General features: G+C 44.5%; 1 protein-coding gene across 6 annotated transcripts in view; it reads right to left on the bottom strand.

Moving 5' to 3' along the window:
- SH3GL3 (SH3 domain containing GRB2 like 3, endophilin A3) overlaps positions 1-26,237 on the bottom strand; it is a 135,416-nt gene that overhangs the window by 83,740 nt on the left and 25,439 nt on the right. The window contains exons 2-3 of one of the 6 annotated variants that reach the window (XM_072801552.1): positions 12,942-13,058; positions 10,850-12,273 (exon numbers count right to left, since the gene is read on the bottom strand). The exons of 2 other annotated variants lie outside the window; for them this stretch is intronic. In XM_072801552.1, coding sequence (XP_072657653.1) covers positions 11,642-12,273; positions 12,942-13,058 — 749 coding nt within the window. In that variant the 3' untranslated portion in view covers positions 10,850-11,641. Of the gene's footprint in view, positions 1-10,849; positions 12,274-12,941; positions 13,059-26,237 lie in introns of those variants that run through there. 3 more of the 6 variants (XM_072801571.1, XM_072801586.1, XM_072801565.1) reach the window with 3 other exon arrangements.

Below are 26,237 nucleotides of genomic sequence, written 5' to 3'. Positions count from 1 at the left end.
GAATGTGACATACCCAATGTGGCTCGACAATGGAGGGTTTGTGTAGACGTGAGGCTCGAATAGATCATAAAAGCTTGGACAACGTGTTATATGACTCCATGGTCTTTATTCCATAGTCACAGATGGTCTCCCAGAAAACAAATTTCCTTTCCATTACCAAGTAATTAACACCTTACAAGTTTAATATTCAAAACCTTGACCTAGTTCTGTCTCGACTAAGCAATTTCTTAAGGCCCCCTCCCACTGCATGCCTCTGAACTCTGCTGGGAGGTCAACCAAGGAAGACATCACAAATACACCCAGCAGAGAAAGGCCAATACACAACAGGAAAAAGCACAATTTCTGCATAACCTGCCCTCCACCTCATTACACAGTCATTGAGACCTGACTGAAAAGAAGCAGTATCTGGATTTGTCACAAGGCCCAATGCTATGTAAGTTTTTCTAAAGAGGATTATTTTGGGGTACCTGGGTGCTCCGTCCATTAAGCAACTGCCTTTGGCTCAGGGCATGATCCCAGGGTCCTGGGATTGGGCCCCACGTGGGGCTCCCTGCTCAGCAGGGAGTCTGCTTCTCCCTCTACCTCCGACTCTGCCCCTGCTCATGCCCTCTCTCTCTCTCACTCATTCTCTTTTAAATAATTAAATAAATAAGATCTTAAAAAAAAATAAAAATAAAGGGAATTATTTTCAAATTGCTCTAGAAGGAAAAAAGACATAACATTTTTAACAATGTGAGAAGCAGGAAAAATGCTGCAGGTGCTACTTCATCTAGATAATGAGTATTCCCTGAATTCTACACAGAATGACACCTTGTCTGGAGGGGGCTGCTGGGGAGAGAGATGGAGCAAGGTGACAGCCAGAAGAAGTGGGGAGGCAGAGTGATGGTTACACTGTGACTATATGTGTGTGAGAGAGGGGGAGAAGGCGGGGGAGAAACGGGGGTAGGGGAGGAAAAGAGAGGGTAGGAGGGGGAAGAAAGAAGACCGAAGCGGGAGTCAAGGTCAGGGAGAAGGTGGCCAGAGCAGGACCACAGTCTGCCCTCCCTCACAGAGACAGAGGCACAGAAGAGCTTTCTAAATCTAATCTGCAGGAAAACCAAAGCAAAGCAGCTTCCGTCAGAACCAGGAGCAGCTCTGCTGATGTCAGAGACAAGGAGAGCATCATGCTTTCAGGCTGTGGCTGCTGCTACAAGGAAATTTTTTGGAACATAAGTCCCTAAGGCTTCTGACTCTGAGTTAGGGGACCTCAGAGAAGTCAAGAACTAGATTAATATTAAGTATATGTAGACCTGTTAAGAAAACAAAGAACATCAAATCCATTTTACTCAAAGGGGATTTTTTTAAGGTTTTTTTTTTTTAATCACCTTAAATGTATACTCTATCTCTTAAAAATTAAGGAGCCAGTGTCAATGCCCCCTCAATATAGAAAGGTAACATCACCCACAGTCTTATCACTGGCAGTAAGGTTTCCTGAAGAGTTTTCCAAAATCTCCATTAATGGAGAGAAGCAGAGCTGGGCCGAGTCCCTTGAAGTACCACGTGGCATTTGTCTCCCTGGGGAGGACCTGTCAGGGTCATCCCAGACCTCCTCACAGGACCCAGGTCTGAAGACCCCTGCACCATTGCTTCTCCACATGAAAGCCCCCAGAGTGGCAAGTCTGTCCTGCAGATACTACGCGGAACCACAGGAGGGGTGACTGTCCATCTGAGGGCCTGGCTCCTCTCAGGGCCAGTGTCACTCCAAGTGACAAACTCCTCCGTTACCCTGAACCCCTGTGAGCTTCTTTGTATGCAACATTAAGGCACCATATCACACCTGCCCAGTGCGACATAGGGGTGATAGGAGAGGATCCCAGGGGGTGGTGGTGAAGATAAGGGTGTGGCTTCTCAGGAGCCCAGGCAAATTGAGGGGTGGGGGGAAGGAGAGGTGCATGGGACACCAGGGGAGAGCAAAACGGAGTTGTTTTGTCAGGAGCCTAGAGATTTAAGAGCTGACAGGGATGCTCACAGGCCAAGAGAACAGGAATTTGCAAACTTTGGTATTTTTAAAGGCAGTAAATACCTATGATAGTACTCCTAATAGTAAGAAAAACAGAAAATATATTATTATAAATATATTATATTTCAATATATTAGCATAACAATTATATATGTATATATAAATGTATATCATAAAGTATTTTATTAAAGACTTTCATATATATTTTATAAAAACAATAAATATAAAACATTAAAATAACTATTAATAATTTACTATCATTATTATTGTTTCCATACAATAAAGTGTTTCTAACTCTTCATTTTCTTAGGAAAGGATTCTTCATTTTTTTAACTATTGCTATTTCATTTAAATACTAAAATTATAAGCAGAATCAAGTAAATTCAGATTTGATAGAAACTCATTTTTTTCTTTTGTCCTTATTTTTCTCATTTTGCTAAAGACCAGTGAACCCTTCAGAGAAGGCCAGAAGCTGGTACGTGGAGCTAGAGAGCAGGTGTGAGTGGACACCAGGCACTCCTGCCAGCCATGTCCCTACCTGTAGTCCTACAGGTGGCTCTCCAGAGTAGGTACCTCCCATGAGGAGCGAGATGAAGGCACAAACACTGGGGTGCCAGCTCCCACCAGCATGTCTTATTCACTCTGTTCTTCTGATTGGCTGGTTCTCTCTTGGGAAAGCCTGAATATCATCCTCCTGCTGAGTGGTGGACATGCTTTATGTAGTCCTGTGTAGAGCCAGAGAAAAGTCCCTCTTTTCACTTTGACTGCTGGGAAGCTCAACATCAAATCTGAGGATTGAGACGCCTTGGTGGCTCGCTCAGTTAAGCACCTGACTCTTGATTTCAGGTCAGGTCATGATCTTGGGGTCCTGGGACCAAGCCCTGCATCGCCTTCTGCGTTCAGTGCAGAGTCTCTTCTCCCTCTCCCTCTGCTCCTCACCCCCGCCCCGCACTTCCCTATCACTAAAATAAATGAATAAAATATTATTTAAAAAAATCTCAGGATCAACAATAGCAACTCCACTGACTTTTTGTTTAAAAGATTTTTATTTATTCATGAGAAGACAAGCAGAGACAGAGGCAGAGGGGGAAGCAGGCTCCCTACGGGGAGCCATCTGATGCAGGACTCGATCATAGGACCTCGGGATCACAACCTGAGCCAAAGGCAGATGCTCAACCACTGAGCCACTCAAATGCTCCAACACGGACTTTTTTATAAGTGTTGTTTACATGTATATCTACTCCCAGAGACCTTCACAAGCCTGGCCTTTACTACATATATTTATAGTTTCCCTGATCATGAATCATTATTACCATCAACATTTTACTTTTTAAATTTCTTATAAATTGCTTCAAATCCTATGTGGGATAGAGAATATAAATTTTTAAAATCTGAGTTAAAGTTATAAAATTTTGCTAAAACAATTCGCTCATAGAGGCCAGCTGAGGCAAACATACAGTCTCTTATGTAATAACCAAACTGCAGAACAAAAATCATTTATGCCACCATATTAGACATTAGGGCCCAAGCATATATAAAGAAAAGCTATTTTTCCCTGAAAGATATAATATAGTGAGGCATCAGCTTAATTTAAAATTCACAGAGCTTCTAAACAATAAGAGGCACTTTTCTTTTCCATGAACAAAGACGTTTTATTCATATGTGAATAAAGCAAAGATTCTTTCTATTCTATCTACATGAAGCAATTCTGCATCTCTATACAAAATGAGGTATTTTGCACCAGGCAGAGCCATATTACTGAATTGCTGTGCATTGTGGATGAAGTTGTCTGATTGCACATGCATTAATAACAAAAAGCACTTTGTACTTCCAAAGAAGAAAAAAAAATCCTTAAGCCTTCCATGACACTCTGTTTTTCCCTCAACATAAAGCCAATGGGCGAACCCATACATTAATGTGTTCCCGTGGAACCTAGCACTGGGCATGCGCCTTAAGGAAGAAACGTGGGTGCCCACAGCCATTGGACCAAGTAAAAGAAATGTGAAACTCCACCCCAAATATTTCTAAGCACTGTTCTTGGTTCTCTTTTTTCAAGGGTGTGTCTTAAAATAGGTTTTGTGAGATTGGGGGTAGGGATGGAATCTCCCCAAAGTGACTGCAAACTCCTCTGAGATAGCAAAAAATAGTTTCTACTTATTCTAGGGTTAAACCCATGAATTATTCATATTTCTTGATAATTTGGAAGGCATCATAAAAATAGCACATTCTTAAAAGAACTTTTGCCCTCTTTCCTTCTCCAGAAGTTTAAATCCTATTCTTAAAGTGTAAATATAGTTCTTAAATTTAACAGGAACTGACACTGACCAACTCATTAAATTTAACAGAAACCCACCTTTATCAGGCCAATAAAACTGGATTTGAAGTATGAAGTCCTAACTTTAAAACAAACTTCTTTGTTACTCCCATTGCTGAGCAATGAATTCCTGAGCAGTTCTGAGCTCTTGGGTAAAGAGCTAGTGAGAAGTGAGACAGCAGAAAATAGACGCTAATTTAAACCCGAAATTCACAGTGATGGGCTGGTAGCAAAACCTAACTTGACCATCATAGTCTTTACAGTGCCCCAGGAGGGGTTGGCGGGACAGCTTTCACCCCAGTAACTACATCCCTGGATTCTGATCTCAGCACATGCAGGCCATGCCTCCTGCTTCCTCACCTCCGACACCAGCCAAGCTCTATTCTCCTCTCTTCCACGTAGGACAAGGCTTGGGCACAATGGCCCATTCCATAGATGATCCCACTGCCCTCACTCTTTTGTTCCATACTTTTCATAAGAAAAATGGGTATTTCTTAAATGTGTGGAATTTTTAAAGCATACTAAAATGCTCTGTGTGTATATTTAAAAAAAAAAAAAAAACATTGAGGTGCCTGGGTAGCTCAGTGATTGAGCATCTGCCTTCAGCTCAGGTCATGACCCCAAGGTCCTGGGTTCGAGTCCTACTTCAGGCTCCCTGCTTGGCAGGGAGTCTGATTCTCCTCTCCCTCTCCTTCCGCTGGTTCTTGCTCTCTCTCTCTCTCTCTCTCTATTCCATCTCTTGAATAAAATCTTTAAAAAAAAAATTCAGTCCATAAAGGTGCGCCCAATGCTTACTTCACTGCTGCTGGGTGAGGGGCTTTTGCACCAGTGGCCTCCAAACCAGCTGCCTAGTTTCCACCTTTGCCCCTATAAAGTCTATTCTCAGGCAGCAACCAGAATGATCTTTCTTAAATTTAAATCCATCTTGCCCCTCCAATATTCCAGAAGCCTCTTTTCACTCAGCGTGAAAGCCAGAGTCTTTAAAGTGAGGCTCCACATGAACAGTCTTCTATCCTCCCTGGCCACCCTCCTCTCCATCACCCATTCTGCTCCAGCCACTCTCCTCCCGGGTCCTCAAACTCCTCAGGCATGCTCCTTCCCCCAGGCCTTGGCACAGGCTGTTCCCTCTGCCTAGCACACACTTCTAGCCGCTACCTGCATAGCCAAACATCCTCGCCTCCAGGTTAGTTCAGATGTCCCCTTGTCCTTGAGACCTACACTGACTGCTTTTGAATTTACTTTTGAACTTAGCATATAATACATTCATCAGTTTTGTTCACAGAAATATTCTACACACCTAGAAAAGTATCTGGTACACAGTGGGTACTCAATAGATATGTTTTGTTTTGTTTTGTTTTGTTTTAAGTAAGCTCCGTGCCCAGTGTGGAGCCCAGCATGGGGCTTGAACTCATGAGATCTGAAATCAAGACCTGAGCTGAGATCAACAGTCTGGATGCTCAATCAACTGAGCCACACAGGTGTCTCTCAATAAATACGCTTTAAATGAATGAAGGATTACCTGGAAGATCCAAGATAAATCAATAAGATAAATAAATCAATAAAAGAGATCAGTAAAGATCATGACTCAAAAATAATACATAAGCAAAAAAGGATTTCCAAATTTCAGTAATAACTGGTCAGGGAAACTATACTGTTTTACACAGAAGTATTTATATAAATAAAACCTACTCTGGCAAACAGGTAAGGGCAGAGCTGGGACAGTGCTCAGCCTCTCATCATGGTTCTCAGAAGCCCCTGATCTCCAAGGGAGGGAGAAGTGGTTGGACAGCCACGCATTAGAAAACACTCAGGAGGTAAGTCACCCCAGCAACAGAAGATATTAAGTACTTAGAATACTGCAGAAGAATCTGCCAAACCGATATTGAAAGAACCTGATTTTGCTGAGGGACATAAAAGGATTTGGAAGTACATGGTAAGATACGCCACATGCAGAAGTGGGAAGATTCAAAATCCCAAACAAGTCCTTTTTCCGCAGATACACCTATAATACAACCCTGATAAAAATTCTTATGTTCCTATTTTGAGAAAACTGACAAAGATGATCCCAAGGCTCATCCTGAAAATAAAAATGTAAAATAAAGAACATCAGGAGTGCTGCAGAACCACACTATGGAATAAGGACAGGCCTTACTAGAGACGTACCACAGAGCTATAGTCATTTTAAAAAGCAGGAAGTGCCCAAATCAATAGAAATAGCAATGAACAAAACAGAAAGTTCAGAAATAAAGCCAAAACTATACAGGATACAATTTTACAATACAAGTGGCACTTAAGATTGATAGGAAGAGGCCAAATTAGTCTGTAACCTCATTAACCATATTCATAATGCTGAAGAAATAAAAATATACTGCCTTCATCACAGAGTCAAAAATATTCCTAATGAACTAATAGTTTAAATATTTTTAAGTAAAACTATAAAAATAAAACCACCAAATATAGTTGGATATTTGTGTAATCTCAGAGCAGGAAGGCCTTTCTATTTTTTTTTTTAATTTTTTATTTATTTATGATAGTCACAGAGAGAGAGAGAGGCACAGAGACACAGGCAGAGGGAGAAGCAGGCTCCATGCACCGGGAGCCCGACGTGGGATTCGATCCCGGGTCTCCAGGATCGCGCCCTGGGCCAAAGGCAGGCGCCAAACCGCTGCGCCACCCAGGGATCCCCAGGAAGGCCTTTCTAAATATGATTTCAAAATCAAAAGCTGTAATAAGAAAGACTAATAAAATGGACTACAAAAAATCCTACTACATTAACATTTTTAAAAATCTTGTTATCAAAAGACTTCAGCCTTTGGAAAGTGAAAAAAGATAAGCCACAGAGCAGGAAAAGATATATGCACAGTATAGGACAGGAAAGAACTAGTATCTATAATATATAAAGAAATGCCACAAATAAATAAGAAAAAGACAACTTATAAAATGGACAGAATAGGGGCTCCAGGTGGCTCAGTCAGTTAAAGAATGCCTTCTGCTGAGGTCATGATCCCGGGGTCCTGGGATTAAGCCCCGGCTCAGCAGGGAGGCTACTTCTCCCTCTCATTCTGCCCCACTCTCTACAGTGCTAGTGCTCACTCTCTCTCCTCTCCTCTCTCTCAAATAAATAAAATCTTTGAAAAAATAAAATAAAATGGACAAAATAGTTGAATAAGCATGGCACTAAAAAGGAAGTTCAAGTGGCCAAAAAAGAGTTCTTACCCTCTTGGCCTCCAAAGAAATGTAAATTTTAATCCTAATGAGGCATGACTACATGATGCAAAAATTTGAAAGCCTGACAATACCAAGTATTGACAAGGACATAAACGATAGGAGCTCTCATATCCTAAAGATGAAAGTGTACATTGATATAATCTGGCATTATCTGGTAAAGTGAAGGGAAAGGTGAAGATACCCACACCCTTTAGCCAAGCTATTATACCACTGGGTAGACCTAGGAAAAACTGTGCAATGTGCCAAGGGAAACGTGCCCAGAATATTCACAGCAACACTCTTAATAACAGTCCATCCCACTGGAAAACAATGCAAATGACCATCAACAGGAAAAAAGATGCCTAAGTAAGTGGAGTTCTAGACTGCAGAGAAAATAATAATGAGAGAATAATGAAACTATGTGGATAAACTTATACGCATGATATTGAAGACCCAATTAAAAAATTAAATGATCCCATGCATAAAAACTAAAAGCCCATGGAACACTAAATTGTATTGTATTGTTCAGACACACGTAGGTGTGTAACACTGTAATTATAAGCAAGGAAATCATTATTATAAAAATATCAGAATAGCTGCATCTGTTATCTATTGCTATGTGACACATTATTCCAAAATTCAGCAACCTAACACTGCAAACACGCATTATCTCACAGTTTCTGAGGCTCGGGAATCCAGAAGCATCTTAGCTGGGTGGCTCTGGCTCAGAGTGTCACGAGGTCACAATAAAGCTGTCAGCCAGGGTTGCAGTCACCTGAAGGCAGGAGGATATGCCACCTGGTGAACCCAACACAGCTGCTGGCAGGCCTCAGTTACCCAAGTGCTTTTGGATTGAGGCCCTCAGGCCCTTGCTACCTGGGCCTCTATACAGAGCTGCCTGAGTGTCCTCAAGACATGACAACAGGCTTCCCCCAGAGCCATTCATCCATGAGAGAATGGGAGAGCCCAAGATGAAAGCTGCAATCTCTTATAACCCAATCTGAGGATCGACATCCCATTATTTCTGCCGTATTCTATTGGTCACATGGGACAACTATGGACTGGTGGTGGGGTGGGGACATGACCAGGAAGAGGGAATCAGTGGAGGGCACCTGTGAAACTGGTTATCACAATAGCAGCTTCTTCTAGAGGGTTGGAAGGAGGTTATACAGGCACATATGAGGAGCTTCTAAGAAGCTGGCAAGAGTCTACTGCTTGACCTGGTTGGTGGTAGAAGCTGTTCATCTCATACTTATTTGATAAAGTGTACACTGATATTCTCTGCACTGTTCCATATGTATGTTACATATCACAATAAAAATATTCTTTAAATATTTTTAAAACTCTAAATTTCAAAAGACCAGCTAGGAAAAAGTATTTATAACAAGTTAACAATCACATGAAATATAGAAAGAATTCTTAAAAATAAAAAACCACACACGTATGTAAATGTTTTTAATAGTCTTTCCTATTATAGTTTTTGATTTTGAAATCATGCTTAAAAATCAATAAAAAATCAATAAAAAAACATATAAACTGGCAATTCACTAAAAAACTAAAAGTATGAGTAAAAACATGAAAATACCTCACCTCAGAATTAAATAAAAATCAAAATAATGATGTACTGTCTTTGGCTCTGTGTATCCATCAAGATAGAAAGAAACGGGGCTTCTCTTACATCATTTGAGGGAAAATTTTTCTGCAATATCACTTGGCAATGCATAACAAGTCCTTAAAATATACAATGCCAAGCCAGCAACCTCCAGAATATGTTTTACCCTGAGAAATTGTCAAAGTTGTGTCAGAGACAGGAGCACACAGTCACTGACTACACATTATTCCAGTTAGGAGAAATGAAGTCAGACTGCCAGGATTGGATCCTAGCTCCAAGATTTACTGTATACATTAGGCATATGGTTGGTGCCTCAATTTCATCATCTGTAAACAGGACATAGATAATACATACTCTTTAGGTCTGGTGAGAGGATTAGGTGAAATCCTACCTATGAACATCTTAAATTCATCACCTGACACAGCACTTAGTAAATTTTCCTTATTATTATTAGCAAAACATTGGAAACAACTTTAATATCCAACAATAAGAAACTGCTTCAATACATGATAGTACATCCGTATTATGCAGCCACTAATACCATAAAATTTATGATATGGATCTGTACTTGTCAGCGTGTAAATATGGCCACAACATATTGTTAGGTGAAAAAAGTAGGTTCAAGGGATGCCTGGGTGGCTCAGTGGTTGAGCATCTGGTTTGGTTCAGGTCATGATCCTGGGGTCCTGGGATCGAGTCCCACATCGGCTCCCCACAGGGAGTCTGCTTCTCCCTCTGCCTTTGTCTCTGCCTCTCTCTATATATCTCTCATGAATAAGTAAATAAAATCTTTAAAAAAAAGCAGGGCAGCCCCGGTGGCGCAGCAGTTTGGCGCCGACTGTAGCCTGGGGTGTGATCCTGGAGAGCCGGGATCGAGTCCCACATCGGGCTCCCTGCATGGAGCCTGCTTCTCCCTCTGTCTGTGTCTCTGCCCCCTCTCTCCCTGTGTCTGTGAATAAATAAATAAATTCTTTTAAAAAAAAAAGCAGGTTCGAAACGAGTATATGTTATTTTTATATTTTCACACATGTATGTAAATATAATAATATGGGACATACACCAAATATTAACATAAATGCATGCTAATGGGATTTGTATGCCTTTTTTCTTACTTTCTCTTCATATTCTATAATTTTTTCCAATGAATAAGGTGACATGGGAAATATGTGATTAATTTAAAATGGTATAATTCAAAGCATTAAACCTAGAAATCTCAGGAGGTATAAAAGTTCTCACCTAGAGGTCTGAAAGTCTCAGCATGATATCACATTTTAGATAGGGCTACACTTTTTAAGAACATGTATTTTACGTGAACCCTTGACTACAATTGCTTTCACTCATACAACCTTGGATCCCTCCCAGCGTCTGAAATTGAGGCCCAAATACAGGTGATTCTCATTGTTCACAGTAGTTATGTTCTACAAAGTGACCTGGAACACAGAATTAGTGAGTATTGAGCAGGGGGCTCCAAGGAGAAACACAGGTTAAGTGCTGTGCTTGCCTCCAGCGGGCACAGCACCATACCCCAAGAGACACAGACATAAGGGGGTAAGCCCCATTCTTTTTTATATAAATTTATTTTTTATTGGTGTTCAATTTGCCAACATATAGAATAACACCCAGTGCTCATCCCGTCAAGTGCCCACCTCAGTGCCCATCACCCAGTCACCCACACCCTCCGCCCACCTCCCCTTCCACCACCCCTAGTTCGTTTCCCAGAGTTAGGAGTCTTTCATGTTCTGTCTCCCTTCCTGATATTTCCCACTTATTTTTTCTCCTTTCCCCTTTATTCCCTTTCACTATTTTTTATATTCCCCAAATGAATGAGACCATATAATGTTTGTCCTTCTCCAATTGATTTATTTCACTCAGCATAATACCCTCCAGTTCCATCCACGTCGAAGCAAATGGTGGGTATTTGTCATTTCTAATGGCTGAGTAATATTCCATTGTATACATAAACCACATCTTCTTTATCCATTCATCTTTCAGTGGACACTGAGGCTCCTTCCACAGTTTGGCTATTGTGGCCATTGCTGCTAGAAACATCGGGGTGCAGGTGTCCTGGCGTTTCATTGCGTCTGTATCTTTGGGGTAAATCCCCAGCAGTGTAATTGCTGGGTTGTAGGGCAGGTCTATTTTTAACTCTTTGAGGAACCTCCACACAGTTTTCCAGAGTGGCTGCTGCACCAGTTCACATTCCCACCAACAGTGCAGGAGGGTTCCCTTTTCTCCACATCCTCTCCAACATTTGTGGTTTCCTGCCTTGTTAATTTTCCCCATTCTCACTGGTGTGAGGTGGTATCTCATTGTGGTTTTGATTTGTATTTCCCTGATGGCCAGTGATGCGGAGCATTTCCTCATGTGCTTGTTGGCCACGTCTATGTCTTCCTCTGTGAGATTTTTGTTCATGTCTTTTGCCCATTTCATGATTGGATTGTTTGTTTCTTTGCTGTTGAGTTTAATAAGTTCTTTATAGATCTTGGAAACTAGCCCTTTATCTGATACGTCATTTGCAAATATCTTCTCCCATTCTGTAGGTTGTCTTTGAATTTTGTTGACGGTATCTTTTGCTTTGCAAAAGCTTCTTATCTTGATGAAGTCCCAATAGTTCATTTTTGCTTTTGTTTCTCTTGCCTTTATGGATGGAATCTTGCAAGAACTTACTGCAGCCAAGTTCAAAAAGGGTGTTGCCTGTGTTTTCCTCTAGGATTTTGATGGAATCTTGTCTCACATTTAGATCTTTCATCCATTTTGAGTTTACCTTTGTGTATGGTGCAAGAGAGTGGTCTAGTTTCATTCTTCTGCATGTGGATGTCCAATTTTCCCAGCACCATTTATTGAAGAGACTTTTTTCCAGTGGATAGTCTTTCCTCCTTTGTCGAATATTAGTTGGCCATAAAGTTGAGGGTCCACTTCTGAATTCTCTATTCTGTTCCATTGATCTATGTGTCTGTTTTTGTGCCAGTACCACACTGTCTTGATGACCACAGCTTTGTAGTACAACCTGAAATCTGGCACTGTGATGCCCCCAGCTATGGTTTTCTTTTTTAAAATTCCCCTGGTAAGCCCAATTCCTGAGTGGTGCAGGAGACCCATGTATGAAGAAGGAGGGTGAACACAAAACTGAATCTGGATATACTGGCAAATTGAATTTAAATAAAAATGTTTTTAAAAATGAATCCCGGACATGGGCACAGGTGAATGCAGAGGCCATGGCCTCCCCTCTCCCCTACTGTGTATCTTATACCTACACTCCCGTTTCACCCAACACAGCAATGGTTACAGACCTCACTCACTCTGGGTACCAGAACTGTCAGATTTCTGAGGCAGCCCCAAGGAAGGCGCCAAAACATTTTTATTCCAATCGTGCGCTCTGAAAGTGCTCTATACCCTAGCTCTGCTTTCCACTTCCATATGCTGGTGAAGGGAGTGCCTCGTCTCCAGAAGAAGGTCATCCTAAAATAGTAAATTAGACCTTCAGAGAGAAGACTGTGACTTAGACACATATTTGTTGCTCAGTCTAAAAACATAACCACATCTGATGAGGATTTTAAATCATTCTCCAGATTTCGAAATGTCTATTATTCCTAGAGAGAAATTTGGTCCCCATTAGATTTGTCTGCATATGAAAGACTGCAATTAACATTATTTCTAAGATCCCTATTTTTCTAATGAGTCATTGGGTTTCCTTCCTCTCCTACAACTGCCCAGAAAGAGGCTGGTAAGTCTTAAATGTAAAATACATTCTCACATGTCCAGGGTGAGTAACAGATCTTGCACTCAAATAAGAAAATGAGTAAACTGACCTTTCAATGTCTCTTCCCTTTGTGACACCAAGAATCGTACCCTGAATTCCACCTCTAACTGTTTCAAGATTATTAAACAGGACCGAGATGAGCAAAGTGAACTTTTTTCTTTAATATCTAAGTCAGGAGGAAAAAACAACATTAGGGCAAAAAGTACTCTTAGGATGCACTTTACAAATATAAAATTAGAACTTACCTTAAGATATGAACTATATCCTTCATAAACTGGGTTGCTTACACTATTAAGTTTCTGGAAATGTAAAAACACAGGGTTTTCTTCAGGAAATAATTTCAAATTTAATCAATTTACTTTTTTGAAAACTTCATAAAGTTTTTAACTGTGCCACAAAAAGGGTGACAAGCTGCTGGCTTTCAAAGAACTGCATAGCCCCTTCCTGTTTCTAACAAGCATAAAACAACAACTTTGGAACATTGAACAAAAAAATCAGATGAAAACAACAAAAAAGGTAATATTTTCTAGTCACTGACCACACAAACCATTCCTCCAGAATTTCAGAGACAGTGAGAGGGCAAAGAAAAATATTCCAGAATTCATGACTATAACTTTTACCAAAGGGTATTGTATAGCCTGTGTCTTCCAGAAAGCAGAGCTTGAGGCAAGGATTAACATGCTGACAATCTATTTGAGAGGCACAAGCCCAGGATGGTGAAGGTGAGGATAGAGGGAGTGAGGCACAAGGGAAGATACTAGGAAGCATGCAGAGTGATGGCTCTGGCCTCCTTCAGAACAAGCCAGGAGGAGGCACCAGGCAACCAGATAGGTATGTCTACTCGATACTTGAAACTTTCTCAGAAAGACCTGAAAGAACAAGCTGCACCTCGGAGTAGCCCATGGCAGGGGGGAAGAAAGGGAAATGTCTCTGTGCAGCTCCCTCCTATTATGTCCCATTGGTTCAGGTTCATCACAGGGAGCAAAGGACCCAACACTTCTGGTTTTGTCACCCAGCCTTTAGCAGCCATTCAAGAAGCCAGGCCCCACATCCTGCAGTGTGACATATCACCAAGATCATAAGGGGGGAGATTTAGCATTTGATAGGGCTCAGCACATGTGGCCCAAAGGCCATATTGGCCCAGAGCTGTACCTATGAACTCCAGCCCGCTTTGAGGGCTTAGCAAGTGGCCAGCAAAGGTAGCAGTCAGGTGCTCAGGAAGGGGAGGGTCAGAAGGAGTCAGGAAGGGAGAGAATCTAATGAGATGCTCAAGGCTGGCATTCAATACAGAATCTTTCAGAAATAAAGCTCTGTCTAATTGTTTTAATATTCTCAGCAATCACAATCCACAATTTCTGCCTGGTTCATTCATTTAATGTGTACGTAATGAGTAGCTACCATGACCCAGGCCCAGTCTGTGTTAGGTTCCAGGAAAACAATAAGACAATCCCAATTCTCACAGAGATCCAAATCTACTCAAGGAAACAAGTCATTTGCTAGACAAATGTTGATTGAGAGCCTAGCACGTGAGCTAGACACTGCTCTAGGCCCAGAGAGTCAATGATTAAGGGTCAATAAAACGACCACAGAATGGTAGACAATGAGAACTATACCAATTATAAACCTGAGTAAGTGATGACCAGTGTTCGAACTACTGTTACTGCAACCTGAATAAAATATATGAAATCCATCAGTATACAGAGCGTTAGAGCAAACACACAACAATTACACAATATAACAGGGCCTGGGCACAGAATGGGGAGATCTGAAAAAAATCCTAGACAATGAAACTAGAATCCAAGAGCCCAGCAAGTCCCTGATAATTCATAAGATGTGTTATTTCAGGAAAAGATACCAGTCTGCATGGGGATCCCTGGGTGGCTCAGCGGTTTAGCACCTGCCTTTGGCCCAGGGCATGATCCTGGAGACCCGGGATCGAGTTCCGCATCGGGCTCCCTGCATGGAGTCTGCTTCTCCCTCTGCCTGTGTGTCTGCCTCTCTGTCTCTCTGTCTCTCATGAATAAAATCTTAAAACCAAAAAGATACCAGTCTGCTGAAAAATTAGCACATAAAATTGGAAAAGATCCCACTAAAAAGAATGGAGTAGGGAAGTCCTGTTGACTGTGGATGTGATAGCCACCAATGAGGAGTGCCACTGAACAGACACCAGCTCAGATAATCATTCTGGAAGGAGCCCCACATTCTCAGTCCAGGTCCCAATCTCCAACCAGTAACACGGAGCTGGACTACATTTTGGTTCCCAATTTGGCTGGGGACCACAGCTGGCTTAGGACTGTGGGATAAGGAAATCACTGGTGTTAATGCTTCTGTACTGGATACAATGATTCGTAAGGTACAATCATAGTAATAACGTCTATAGGTATTTTTATATGTGTCTGTCTACTTTTTACGGAGTTTAAAGCTTAATAAGAATTATACGTATTGAGCTTATAGCTATACTTGAAAATACTTAAGAGAAATTAATCCATGGAATGCATAAATGGTACTGTTTGAAAGTTTAATCGGTTAAATTTATAAATTGAGCATCATTCAAAGAGCAAGTAAAATTAGTGCTTTTCATTCTAACACAAATGTTACTAGGTTTACAAATGAATTTACAAGATTTAGAAGTTGTTCTTTAAAAGTTTAAGATAGAGAGGCGCCTGAGTGGCTCAGTCAGTTAAGGGTCCAACTCTTGATTCCAGCTCAGGTCATGATCTCAGGGTCATGAGATCAAGCCCAGGGTCAGGCTCTGTGCTCAGTGTGGAGTCTGCTTGAGATGGTCTTTCTCCCTCTCCCTCTGCTCCTCCTCTCATTCATGATCTAAATAAATAAATAAATAAATAAATAACTTTTTAAAAGTATAAGATAGAATCCGTTGTTTTATTTATAACTTCAATGAATTAAACACTGGCCAGCATAAATCTCCCTTTCTGAGCTTTCAGACACTAAAGAGCGAAGGACAAGGAAGAGATCCTGGATCACAATGGGCCAGGTATGTACAATATACCCATGTACTGGCTATAAAAACACTGGCAGTAGAGCAATCAACTTTCCCCAGTAGGGGATGGGGTAAGGAGGCAGGAAACAGCAAAAATGCCTAATGCAGCAGGTGATGCTTCAGCAGAGTCTTGAAAGAGAGAAGACAAATACCAGGTAGACAATGAAGGGAGACAAAGGGAAGCGAATTATCAACAGAGAGAGGAGCATGGATATGGTTCAAAGGGGCAACCCAACCCAACTGCAGGTGGTTCTGGATGGCCAGATCTGGGTCAGCAGACACAGGTAGAGGAGGGGCAGTCCTGGCAGCAATGGAAAGCAGGAAAGGGTGACCCTGAGAGGCCAGAGTTTTAGTAGGGTATGACATTATTAGATTTGTGCTTTAGGAAGATCCTTCTGGCAGGCTAAGGAATATGGTCTGAGAGGGAGGAAACACAGGTGAGCGTATAAGCAATGTAGATGACAGTCAATGAGGCTATCCCCTGAGGCAGTGATGGGTACAGAGAGGAGTTAACAGATCTTAGGATACTCAGGAGGTAAAATCTATAGCATGTGGGTCCTGGAGAGATGTGGGTAGGGAATGGGTGCCCAGACAAGGCCAAGTAAATAAGGACAATCAAGAAATGTCAAACAAATAATGAATAGAAACATGGTAACAACAACGAAACATGGTTCTGGAGCCCTTTACTCAAAGATGAAGAACAGCTGTACAATTTCTAGCAATTGCGGTGATGAAAAGGTTTGGGGGAGGGGGAAGGGGAAGCATTATTTTGGACAATGTGAGATGTGTGTGGGGCTCCCAGGTAGAGATGCCTAGGAAGGCTGTCAATAGCTCAAGATAAATAACAGGAGGTAAAATTCAGATTTGGGAATTACAGGTAGGAGGTCACATGGGTCACCTTGAGAGTGGGTGGGATCACCCACGGAATATGAGCTCCGTGGAAGGACAAAAGGACCCGGAGCAAACTCCCAGTGATCACTGAGTTTCCAGAGATGGACAGAGAAGGAGAAGCCATGAAATGCGGTGGACAGAGCAGGAGTCTCACCAGCAGAGCGCCGTGAGAACCACAGCAGGTGCTTCAAGAGCGGGGCGCCACCATGCACAGCCTGTTGTGCACAAGCACCTGCTGGATTCTCTTAGCAAGACACTGAGGACACCTTGAGTGCCGCATCTCCAGAGAGAATGGAGGGAGAGGCAGGTGACACTGGGCGGAGGGGGAGACGGAAGGGGAGGCAAAGGCGGAGATCTGCCCTGTACCTGTCCGGCCGCGAAGACAGGAGTGAGCCAGGACGGGCTGGAGGGAGAGTGAGTCACGGGAGGATCTTCGGAAGCAGCACACTTCCGAAGAGGGTGGTAAAGAAGAAGGTGAAGATGAAGGGGAGAGGCCAGGACCGCCGCCCGGAGAGCTCAGGGCTGCAGCGGGTCGGGAAGAGCCACCCAGAGAGAAGGCAAGTCAGTCAGTCATTCGCGGCCAAAGAAAGGATCAGCGGCTCCTCCCGGAGCTGAAGCCGCAGGTTAGAAACATCGGTGCGGTTACAAGATCTCCCGCGGGGGCTCAGCGGCCCTGGCAGGAGGGCAGACTGATGTCAGGCTGCTCCAGGCCCCGAGACCTGCGCCCGCAGGAAGCACGAAAGGGGAGGCAGCCCTCGAGGGGCCTGCAGGCGGGGGCTGTGCGCGGGAGGCTGCCCTGGACAACCCCAGGCGGGCAGGGAAGGAAGAGAAGCCACGAGATACCCAGCCTCGGGGAAAGAGCTTCAGGAAAGAGCAGGGGCTGTCACGCTGCTGAAATAATCAGAAAGAGCAAGCTGAGTGGACCGTCCCTATTGACCAAAGGTCAAAGCCGAAGACGAAAGGCTCAAGACCGGCCACAGTCAGAGTCACCAATGAGCTTCCAGCCACGGACAGAGCCTCTGGCACCCCACCATTACCAAGAGAGGCCAGAACCGGCCCTGTCCCCACCCAAATGCTCCACAGACAGTACAGGGAGAGAACACAGAGGAGGAAGGGCGTGGCCTGCCTCATGGGGAGAAGGGGCCTCAGGGCGAGAGGAACATGCCACACCTAAGCCAGGCACCTGGGTTCAAGTCCCACAAATGCCACTTGTAAGTTGGGAACCCGGGGCATTTTATGTCCACTCTCATCCTCAGATCTCTCGTCTGTAAAATGAGGGTAATAACAACTACCTGATCTGGTCATCTCAAGGATTAAATCAATTAAAATATTTAATGTGCTTAGAACTGCCCTGTGTGTTAGCTCATTTTCTTATTTCTTCCCCGGCTCAGGGGAACTGATGGGAGTGCTTTCACTTCCCCAAAGCCAGTCAGGGGACACACTGAGAAAACCATTGGCAAAGACTGAAGATGCCTCCAAGGAAGGAATACTGTTCTCCTCAGCCCTCAGAAGGTACAAAAAAAGACTCCAGTAGCTCCTCTGACTCCAGAAGGCCCAAGGCAGGGAGTCGTACAGGAAGAGACATGGGGCTCTCGGGCAGCTTCAAGGATGAGTGATAGACATAGCCCTGGAGATGATGGTGGGGTTTTAAGGGTTTTATACCACCAATGGGACCAACTGGGAGGGAGGAACTGGGACAGAGCTGCTCTCCCAGAGCAAGCCCAGAGACCCTACACACACACACACACCATCCCCAACTGGGACTCTTAAAAACCTGGCTTCCCCCACTGTCTCCCTGCACCCAGCAGGGGGGCGGGGAAGGGGAGAAGCAGCTAGGGGGATGGGGAGGATGCTCCTCAGAGCCTGACTACAGGCATTCCTCCACTTCAGCAGCCGGGAGCCTGTCTCTCGCCATGCTATAGGAGACAGGCTAAGTTATAACCAGAGAAATGAAGAGTGTCTTCAACATTGAGCATGGCAGGAAAGCTATGGCTCTCCAACATATCCTCAGGGTCCCCCTCCACAGAAGGAAAGAAGAATTCTCTTCGGCATGGTAAAAATAAAATAAAGCCAGTTTCTATTTCAGTACAGAACTGAGACCTCTCAATAAATAAGACAAATATAAAAGAACTTCAGCCTCCGTGTATGTTCTCCATGGCCACCCTCAACCCACCTGCTTTAGTGACCAAGCCCATTAGAAAGCAGCCCCACAGGGCTCTGGCCCTGACCCCTCCAGCAGCCAAGTGCTGCCATTCCATTTGCTGCCCAAAGGATGGAATACCTATGGTAAGCCAGGAGCAGCAGACTCACCCTAAACCTGGCCCATGTGTTCAGTTTTCAAGATTGGACTTTTGTCTTGGTTTCCTGACTATATTCCAATTTCATTTTGGAAAAGTCCAGGCCATTTGGCTAATGCCCAGACAACAACCCTAGCTTTCTCCAACATTCTTCTCCCAGAGGACTGAACTCTTCTCTTACTGGATCCTCCCCTGACTGGGGGTTTCCATCCTACCTCTTAGAATCATGGTGGCATGGCCCGCTTTTCTGCCCCTCCGCCATCACACTCCTGGAGTACTGCCAAGGCCAAAGTCACATCCTCCCAGGTATCCCACTGGAGTTATTGACCACCACTCTAAAGAAGAAGCGCACAACCTCCCCACCCCACCCACCCTGCAGCTCTGGCAAGCAGCAGTCAAGACCACACGCCCTGTAGGAGGCTGGTGCACTGTAGACTGGAAAGCAGATTTGATAGCACCAGATGAATGGGTTGATTTGAGAGCAGAAGCTCATGGGCTGGAATTTAAGATTTCAGGATGAAACAGGTCTGAGCACTGTTGAAGTCTCCAGTCTGGCCATGGAAATGCGTGTAGGGCGGGGGGGGCGGGGAATGCAGGTTGCCAAGGTGAGCAGGGCCAAGAACGGAGATGCTTGGGACTCAGGAGCCCCCTGACCCACTCAAACCAAAGCTGCTGTGTCCCAGGACCAAGACTGGTAGAGCATAATCTTGCCACAGAGCAGGGAGGCCAGAAGGGCATTCACGTGCTTTGTTCTAACATTTTATTTTGGAAAATTTTTAGCTTATCACCAAAGTAGACAGAACCGTGTGATGATCCGCCATGTAGCCATCATTCAACTTCAACAACTGTTGGAATTTGCCTTTATTGCACCAGCCCCCCTCCCAGTACCCTTCCCCCTGCCCCTGGGTTGTTTCAACGCAAATCCCAATACTTGCAAATCCTTCAGTCTGTATCTCTAAGAGGTAAGCACTATTTTTTTTAACATAAGCAGAAATAATTTTCACACCTAAAATATATTCAGCAATTCCTTAATAGTGTCTGACATACAGTTGCTGATCCTATTTCCCCTGGTAGATTCATGCCTTTTCACAGATGGTTTGTTAAAACTGGGATGCAGATAAGGTCTGCATGTTGCCCTGGATGGATATGCCTCTGTCTGGAAAAAGGCCCCGAGGCAATGACTTCAGTGCAAACCGTTTATCTGGGCAGTGACACCGGCAAAACTGGTGGGAGAAGAGGGAAAGGAGCCAGGGAAGGAAAGAGCCGCCAAAGGGAGCACACCACGGGGACAAACGGAGCGTGGTTCCTCTGGACAAGTCCGGGAGAGAGCCTGGGGCAGCCCTGTGGGGTGTCCCAACCCCAGGAGGGGAGGAGAACATTGGGATATTCATCCATCACTGCTGAGGCGGAGGGGCATTAACTCTCCAGGCCATTGATTGTCTGGCACCCTGCTCTGCTTGCTGGACATACTCTTGCAGGAGGCAGAAAAGCCCTCAGGCAGAGGATGGCCCGAGTTCCAAGCAAGCAGGCCCCACCAGGCCCCCTCAGGCTGTCCAGCTTGGGAGACGAGAGCCAACTGCTTCTGCCCCAGTGCTGTTTTCTTTCACCTCCATTCCCCTCCCCGACTTACTCTCAGCCATTTACCTACTAAAGAAATGTGTTCTCCATCCCTTATAAATTCCACATCCTAGATTTGGCAGATTGCATCCGTGGTGGTATCTCCTATGTTTCCCCTTTCATGTTTTACTGTAAACTGAACGGCTAGCAAGTCCAGCAGATCCCTATTCTAACTTCTGATGAGAATACCTGTAGGTCAGGAAGTGTGTCTAACAATTAAAGGTTGTCTCTTCCATTGGTTGGTTCAGTTGCTTAATGAAACATATTCCCAAGCAAGCAGGCCAACCTCCTCCACATGCTGGAAGCCAGACGAACACGAAGTGAACAAATCAGGCTCTGTGTCATCCAAATGCCTTGCTGGTGGATTCTGATCCAGGTTTGCTCGTGACTTGGAACACACACCTGAAGATGTCACTTACTCTCCCACTCCTTAGAGCACCGTTCAAATACCAAGCTCCCTTGAAAGCAATTTGCACACCAGAGCAGTGCAAGCACATATATTTTTGACTTTGAACCTGGGAGGTGTGAATCTGTTTACTTACGCTTAGGTTCAACAAATTCCAAAGCAGAAAGATGGTCAGGTCCTCTAAATCTTATCTACACCATTTCATAACAAAAGTATGCCTGGCTGATTGGAATGCACACAGAGCAGACACTAAAGAAGCATTTGCTCCTGGAGGAATGCAGAAGTTAAATTCAGAGAATGTTCTAGTCCAATGTAGTGTTTCATGCATTATTGACAAGTTAAAGATCATCAGCCACCAGTGTTTGGAAAGGAGCTTCACTATACTTTGGTTAATTATCCAAGGTCACTTCTACTTGCCTCCGATTCACTCATTCCAGAAACACCTACCAATGGGGTGAGTTTAGGAACCATGCTGACCACCAGTGGTTGACCTCCACAATGAAGTCAATGCCTTCAACATCATCCCAGACCAACAACATTCCAGTTTGTGCCCCTTAAATCCATCAGGGACACTGATCTGTTTCATTCAATACACTCTGACCCCAAATGTCTGGGTTTTCCCTCCACCAACAATCACTTCTCCAGTAACCAACACCAACTAGCGTCGAACAATACCATCCAATTGTGATACTAATGGCCTGGAGTTTGCATCTGACTCCAAGATTTAAGTGCTCGGCCATTGCTTCAGACACCAGTCCCAATATCGGGTGACCCATGCTTCTTCCCAACCTGGCTACAAAGTTGGGAATTCCCACAGTCTTCTCCTCAGGTCTGAGAATTTGCTAGAATGGCACAGATCTCAGGAAGGCATTTACTCTTACTGACTGGTTTATTCTAAGGGATGCAATTTAGGAACAGCCTAACTGAAAAGATGCACGGGGCAAGGAAGGGCAGTGGGCACACACAGGGCATCCATCCATGTCCCCCCATGGTGGGCACACCACCCTCCCAGCACCTCAATGCATTTACCAGCCCAGCTCTCCAAACCTCTTCATTTAAGGGGTTTTGAGGAGCTTTCATTAGGTAGGCATGAATGATTAAATTGCTGTTCACTAGTATTAACTCAGTCTTCAATCCCTCTGCCCACCTCCCCGTGAAAGTTAAGAAGCCAAATGGTAGGACTCCAAGCTCCAACCTTCTCATCACACATTGGTCTGTCTGGCAACCAGCCCCACCTGAAACTGTCTAGGGGCCCCCAAGCCCCATTCATCAATTAGCATATAAAAGACACTCTTATCACTCAGGAGATTGCAAGGGTCTTAGGAGCTGTGTGTCAGGAACCAGGGACAAAGACCAAATGTTTACTTTTTCATTTTATCACAGACACTATGGGTGTTGCTTTTCTGATAACAGGATGTCCCACAAAGTCATGTCACCAAGAAGCCTTGCTCTAACAAAACACAGCCCCATTACATGTGCAGCCTGTTTCATTCTAGACACGTGCCCGGCCCCTGGCATCTTATCAGATAACGGCATGTCCCCTCACACTGGAGTTACCTGTTTCTGCTTTTGTCTCCCGACACACACACTGCGACTTCTCAAGGGCAAGTACTGTGTCTTGCTTTTCTTGGTATCCGCAGATCTGAGACCCAGCCTAGCACACGAGTCCCTACCTAGTCAATCATCATTCACTGCTCACGCAGCAATTCCCAAGTTCACCACAAAGGTCTGCAAGTACAGGCCCCCCCACCCACCTTGGAGAAGTTGTGGGTTCAGTCCCAGACCACTGCAATAAAGCGAATCCCACAACACAGAGTGTCAAATGCATCATTTGGTTTCCGGTGCAAGTAACAGTTATGTTTACAGTACACTGTAGTTTATTTAGTGTGCAACAGTATGATATCTAAAAAAAAAAAAAAGGTACAAAACTTAACCAAAAGATACTTACTGCTAAAAATAGCTAACCATCATCTGAGCTTTCAGCTAGTCATGATCACTGATTACAGATCACCCAAACAAATATAATAATGGTGAAAAAGTTTGAAATATTACAAGAATTACCAAAAAAGTGACACAGAGACACGAAGTGAGTGAATGCTGTTGGAAAAATGGGCCGGCAGCCATTTGGCCATTTGGCCCCAAACCCTCAATCTGGAAGACATGTGGTGTCTGTGGGCAACAAAGTGAAAGGCGGTGAAATGAAGTTATACCCGCATGTCTGGTCCCACAGGCTGTTCTCTACTAGGCCTAATTCCCTGCTTAGTTTCACCTGGAAAGGGTATTTTGCTACAGCCTCTTTATTTTAGAGGTACAGACCAGAGAGGTGAAGTAACTCTCCCAAGATCACACAGCAGAGGTTGACTGGAACCTACAACTGTGGTGACCCCAGGCGACTGACTCATTCCATATCAAAGGAGTCTTGTGTTTGTAGTTATGGAGGAATAATGCAGTGTGCAAACACATACAGTTGGCCCTGGGCTCTCAAACACCGGCTAAGGACTGAGTAATAAGCTCAGTTGCTGTAGGAGAGGAGGTTGAGAGAGGCTTCACCGCCCACCCCACCCCCCCAAAGGAAGCAGCCGACATCAAAAGGGAAGGAACAGCAGTTAACCCTGGAGAGTGGAAATCTGAGGTGGTTTTTACCTTTTTCCTTGGATTTTGTGGTGCAGTTTCAATCTTCTTCACACGTAGGTATTATTCGTCACAATTAGGGAGGCCAACAAGCCTGATTCCCAGAGTCACACTCAGAAGCCAGTCGTATGTCCTGGGAGTCACCGGAGACCTAACACCCTCCTAGAGAGTGCCGTCGGGAGAGCTGAAGCATTCCCAAAGCCACACAGCAGACCAGCTATTGACACAGCATCCCACCTGCCAGCACAAATGACGCTGGGCTCCCAGAGCCCCCGTTCATCCCTGGGGCACAGCATTATGCCTTCAGAACTCGCCAGTATCTCTACCAAAAAGTCCACACAGGTCCTCCTGAGTAAGGGGAAGCAGGGGACAAACAGTGCCTGGTTGCCCACTGAAGTCTCCAGGAAAACAAATAAAAGTCTGGAGAGAAGGGAGTAGCAGTCAGTCTGGAAAAGATAAGAATCCATATATCACACAGCAAATCAGAAGGCTTTGCTGCTGCTGGGAAGGAATCCTGGCCTACAGTCACCAACCAGTGACCCCCAAGGGGCTGCAGGTGCACAGCTGAGCAGGTGGCATCAGCTGGGCCGCATCAGAGGGAGCATGCCCATTCCTTCACAGACACGGTAGGTCTATGTATTTATCGCACAACTTTTTAGCACATGGCAGTCAAAAACCTGTGCTAACAAATTCAGTCTGGCATGACACGCTTCCTACATGTGGAAGTGAAGGGTCCTGAAGTCTGACTCATAGAAAGAACACAGTATGGGCCAGCAGTGACCCCACTGGCATCCTAACCTCACTGGCTGCTGTTATACCGAAGCCCCAAGGGATGTGAACCCAGTCACACAACCACCCTGACACTGCTGGGAACCCCTTTCTGAAGAGATTGAGTCCTCATGTCTCATCAGTAACTTGCATTCCTCATCCATCCAGACTCTACAGCTCATCACGAGCAACCAGCACTGTGAGAGGTGCCCACACCAGCTGCATTCCTGGGCATGTGGCCTCCTCACCTGGGAAGACAACCTGCAGGCAGGTGTCAATTTTCATGGCAGGAAGGCCTGATCAGGTCCTGTGGAGCCAACATCCATTGTACCGCTTGTCAGAAAACAGATGGGGAGGGAGGAAGACAGAAACTATGTCAGCCAGAAAGAGCTGCCCGAGATGTGCCACCGACCAGAACCGTCCCAGTGGAGACACCAGCCCAGCCTGGGGCCCGTCAGGGAGGACAGGGAGGCACTGTGAGTGAACAGGGCAGCACATCCCTGAGCCAACACTAGGCCTATTCATGGATGAGCAAATAGAAACACAAGACTGAGGCCTATGACCAGAATTTGAAGCATAAGGGAACAAAAATAGTTCCTCGAAGAATAAGAGCAAAGGCCTCCTCACACATAGCTTTACTGTGGGAGAGAGCAGCATCTGCTATGGGGCCACAGGGTCTGTTCCCCGAAAACAGGCCACGGACAAAATACAAGAGCAAATACATCAAACAGAACACAGTGAGGGTAGGAAAGGCAGAGAAAATAAACATATTGGCGCCAAATAATAGGAAATGCAAAACTCAGAGGAGCATGCTGAAAAGCAGCACGAAGATAGAAGGTGGGACAGCAGGCCTGGTCATTTCAACAAATGGATGTCACAGGGAAAAAAGAAGAAAACAAAAAAAGAAAGGAGAAGAGGTAGAGAAGAGAGAGAGAAAGAGAAGGAAAGAGAGAAAAGAAATAGAAAAGAAAAAAGTTAAGAGAAAGAAAAGGAGAGAAAAAGGAGGAAAGAAAGGAAGAAGGAGGGAGGAAAAGAGAGAAAGAGGAAGAGAATTCTTCTAGATCATAGGATTTAAGAATGACCTAGCAATTGCACTCACAGGCATACACCCAAAGAACTGAAAGGTACCCAAACACGTATAGATTGTACGTTTGAGTGCTGTTGTGCCCTGAATGTTTCTATCCCCACCCAAATTTGTATGTGGAAGCACCAACCCCCAATGTGATGGTATTTGGAGGTGGGGCCTTTGGGAGGTCAATATATTCAGATAAGGTCATGAGGGTGAGACCCTCAAGACAGGACTGCTATCCATACATGATGTAGAAGAGTTCAGAGCTCTCTTTTGCCTCCATCTGAGGACACAGCAAGATGATGACCAACTACAAGCCAGGAATAGGACTTTCTTTCCACAGGAACTGAACCTTGGACTTCCCACCCAAGGACGTTTGAGCCACCTGGTCAATGGTATTTTGTTATGCAGCCCAAGCTGACAAAGACAGATTTTGGTACCAAGAGGTGGGGAGCTGCTGTAACAAATATCTGCAAGTGAAAACAATTTTGGAACTGGATATGGGTAGAGGCCTGATGAGTCTCAGGTACCCACTGGAAATAACAGATACAAGGGTGATTCTGGTAGGAGCGCAGAAAGAATAGAGATGCTTCTCTCTTCTTAGAGACAGAGAAATAATCATGAGCAAAATGTGGACAGAAATAGCGAGAGGAAAGGCTGCTCTG

Source organism: Canis lupus, chromosome 2 (assembly GCF_048164855.1).
Source record: "Canis lupus baileyi chromosome 2, mCanLup2.hap1, whole genome shotgun sequence".
In the NCBI taxonomy this organism is placed as follows: domain Eukaryota; kingdom Metazoa; phylum Chordata; class Mammalia; order Carnivora; family Canidae; genus Canis; species Canis lupus.
Note: the sequence above shows the minus strand (reverse complement) of the source record. Positions and strands in the feature narration are given on the sequence as shown.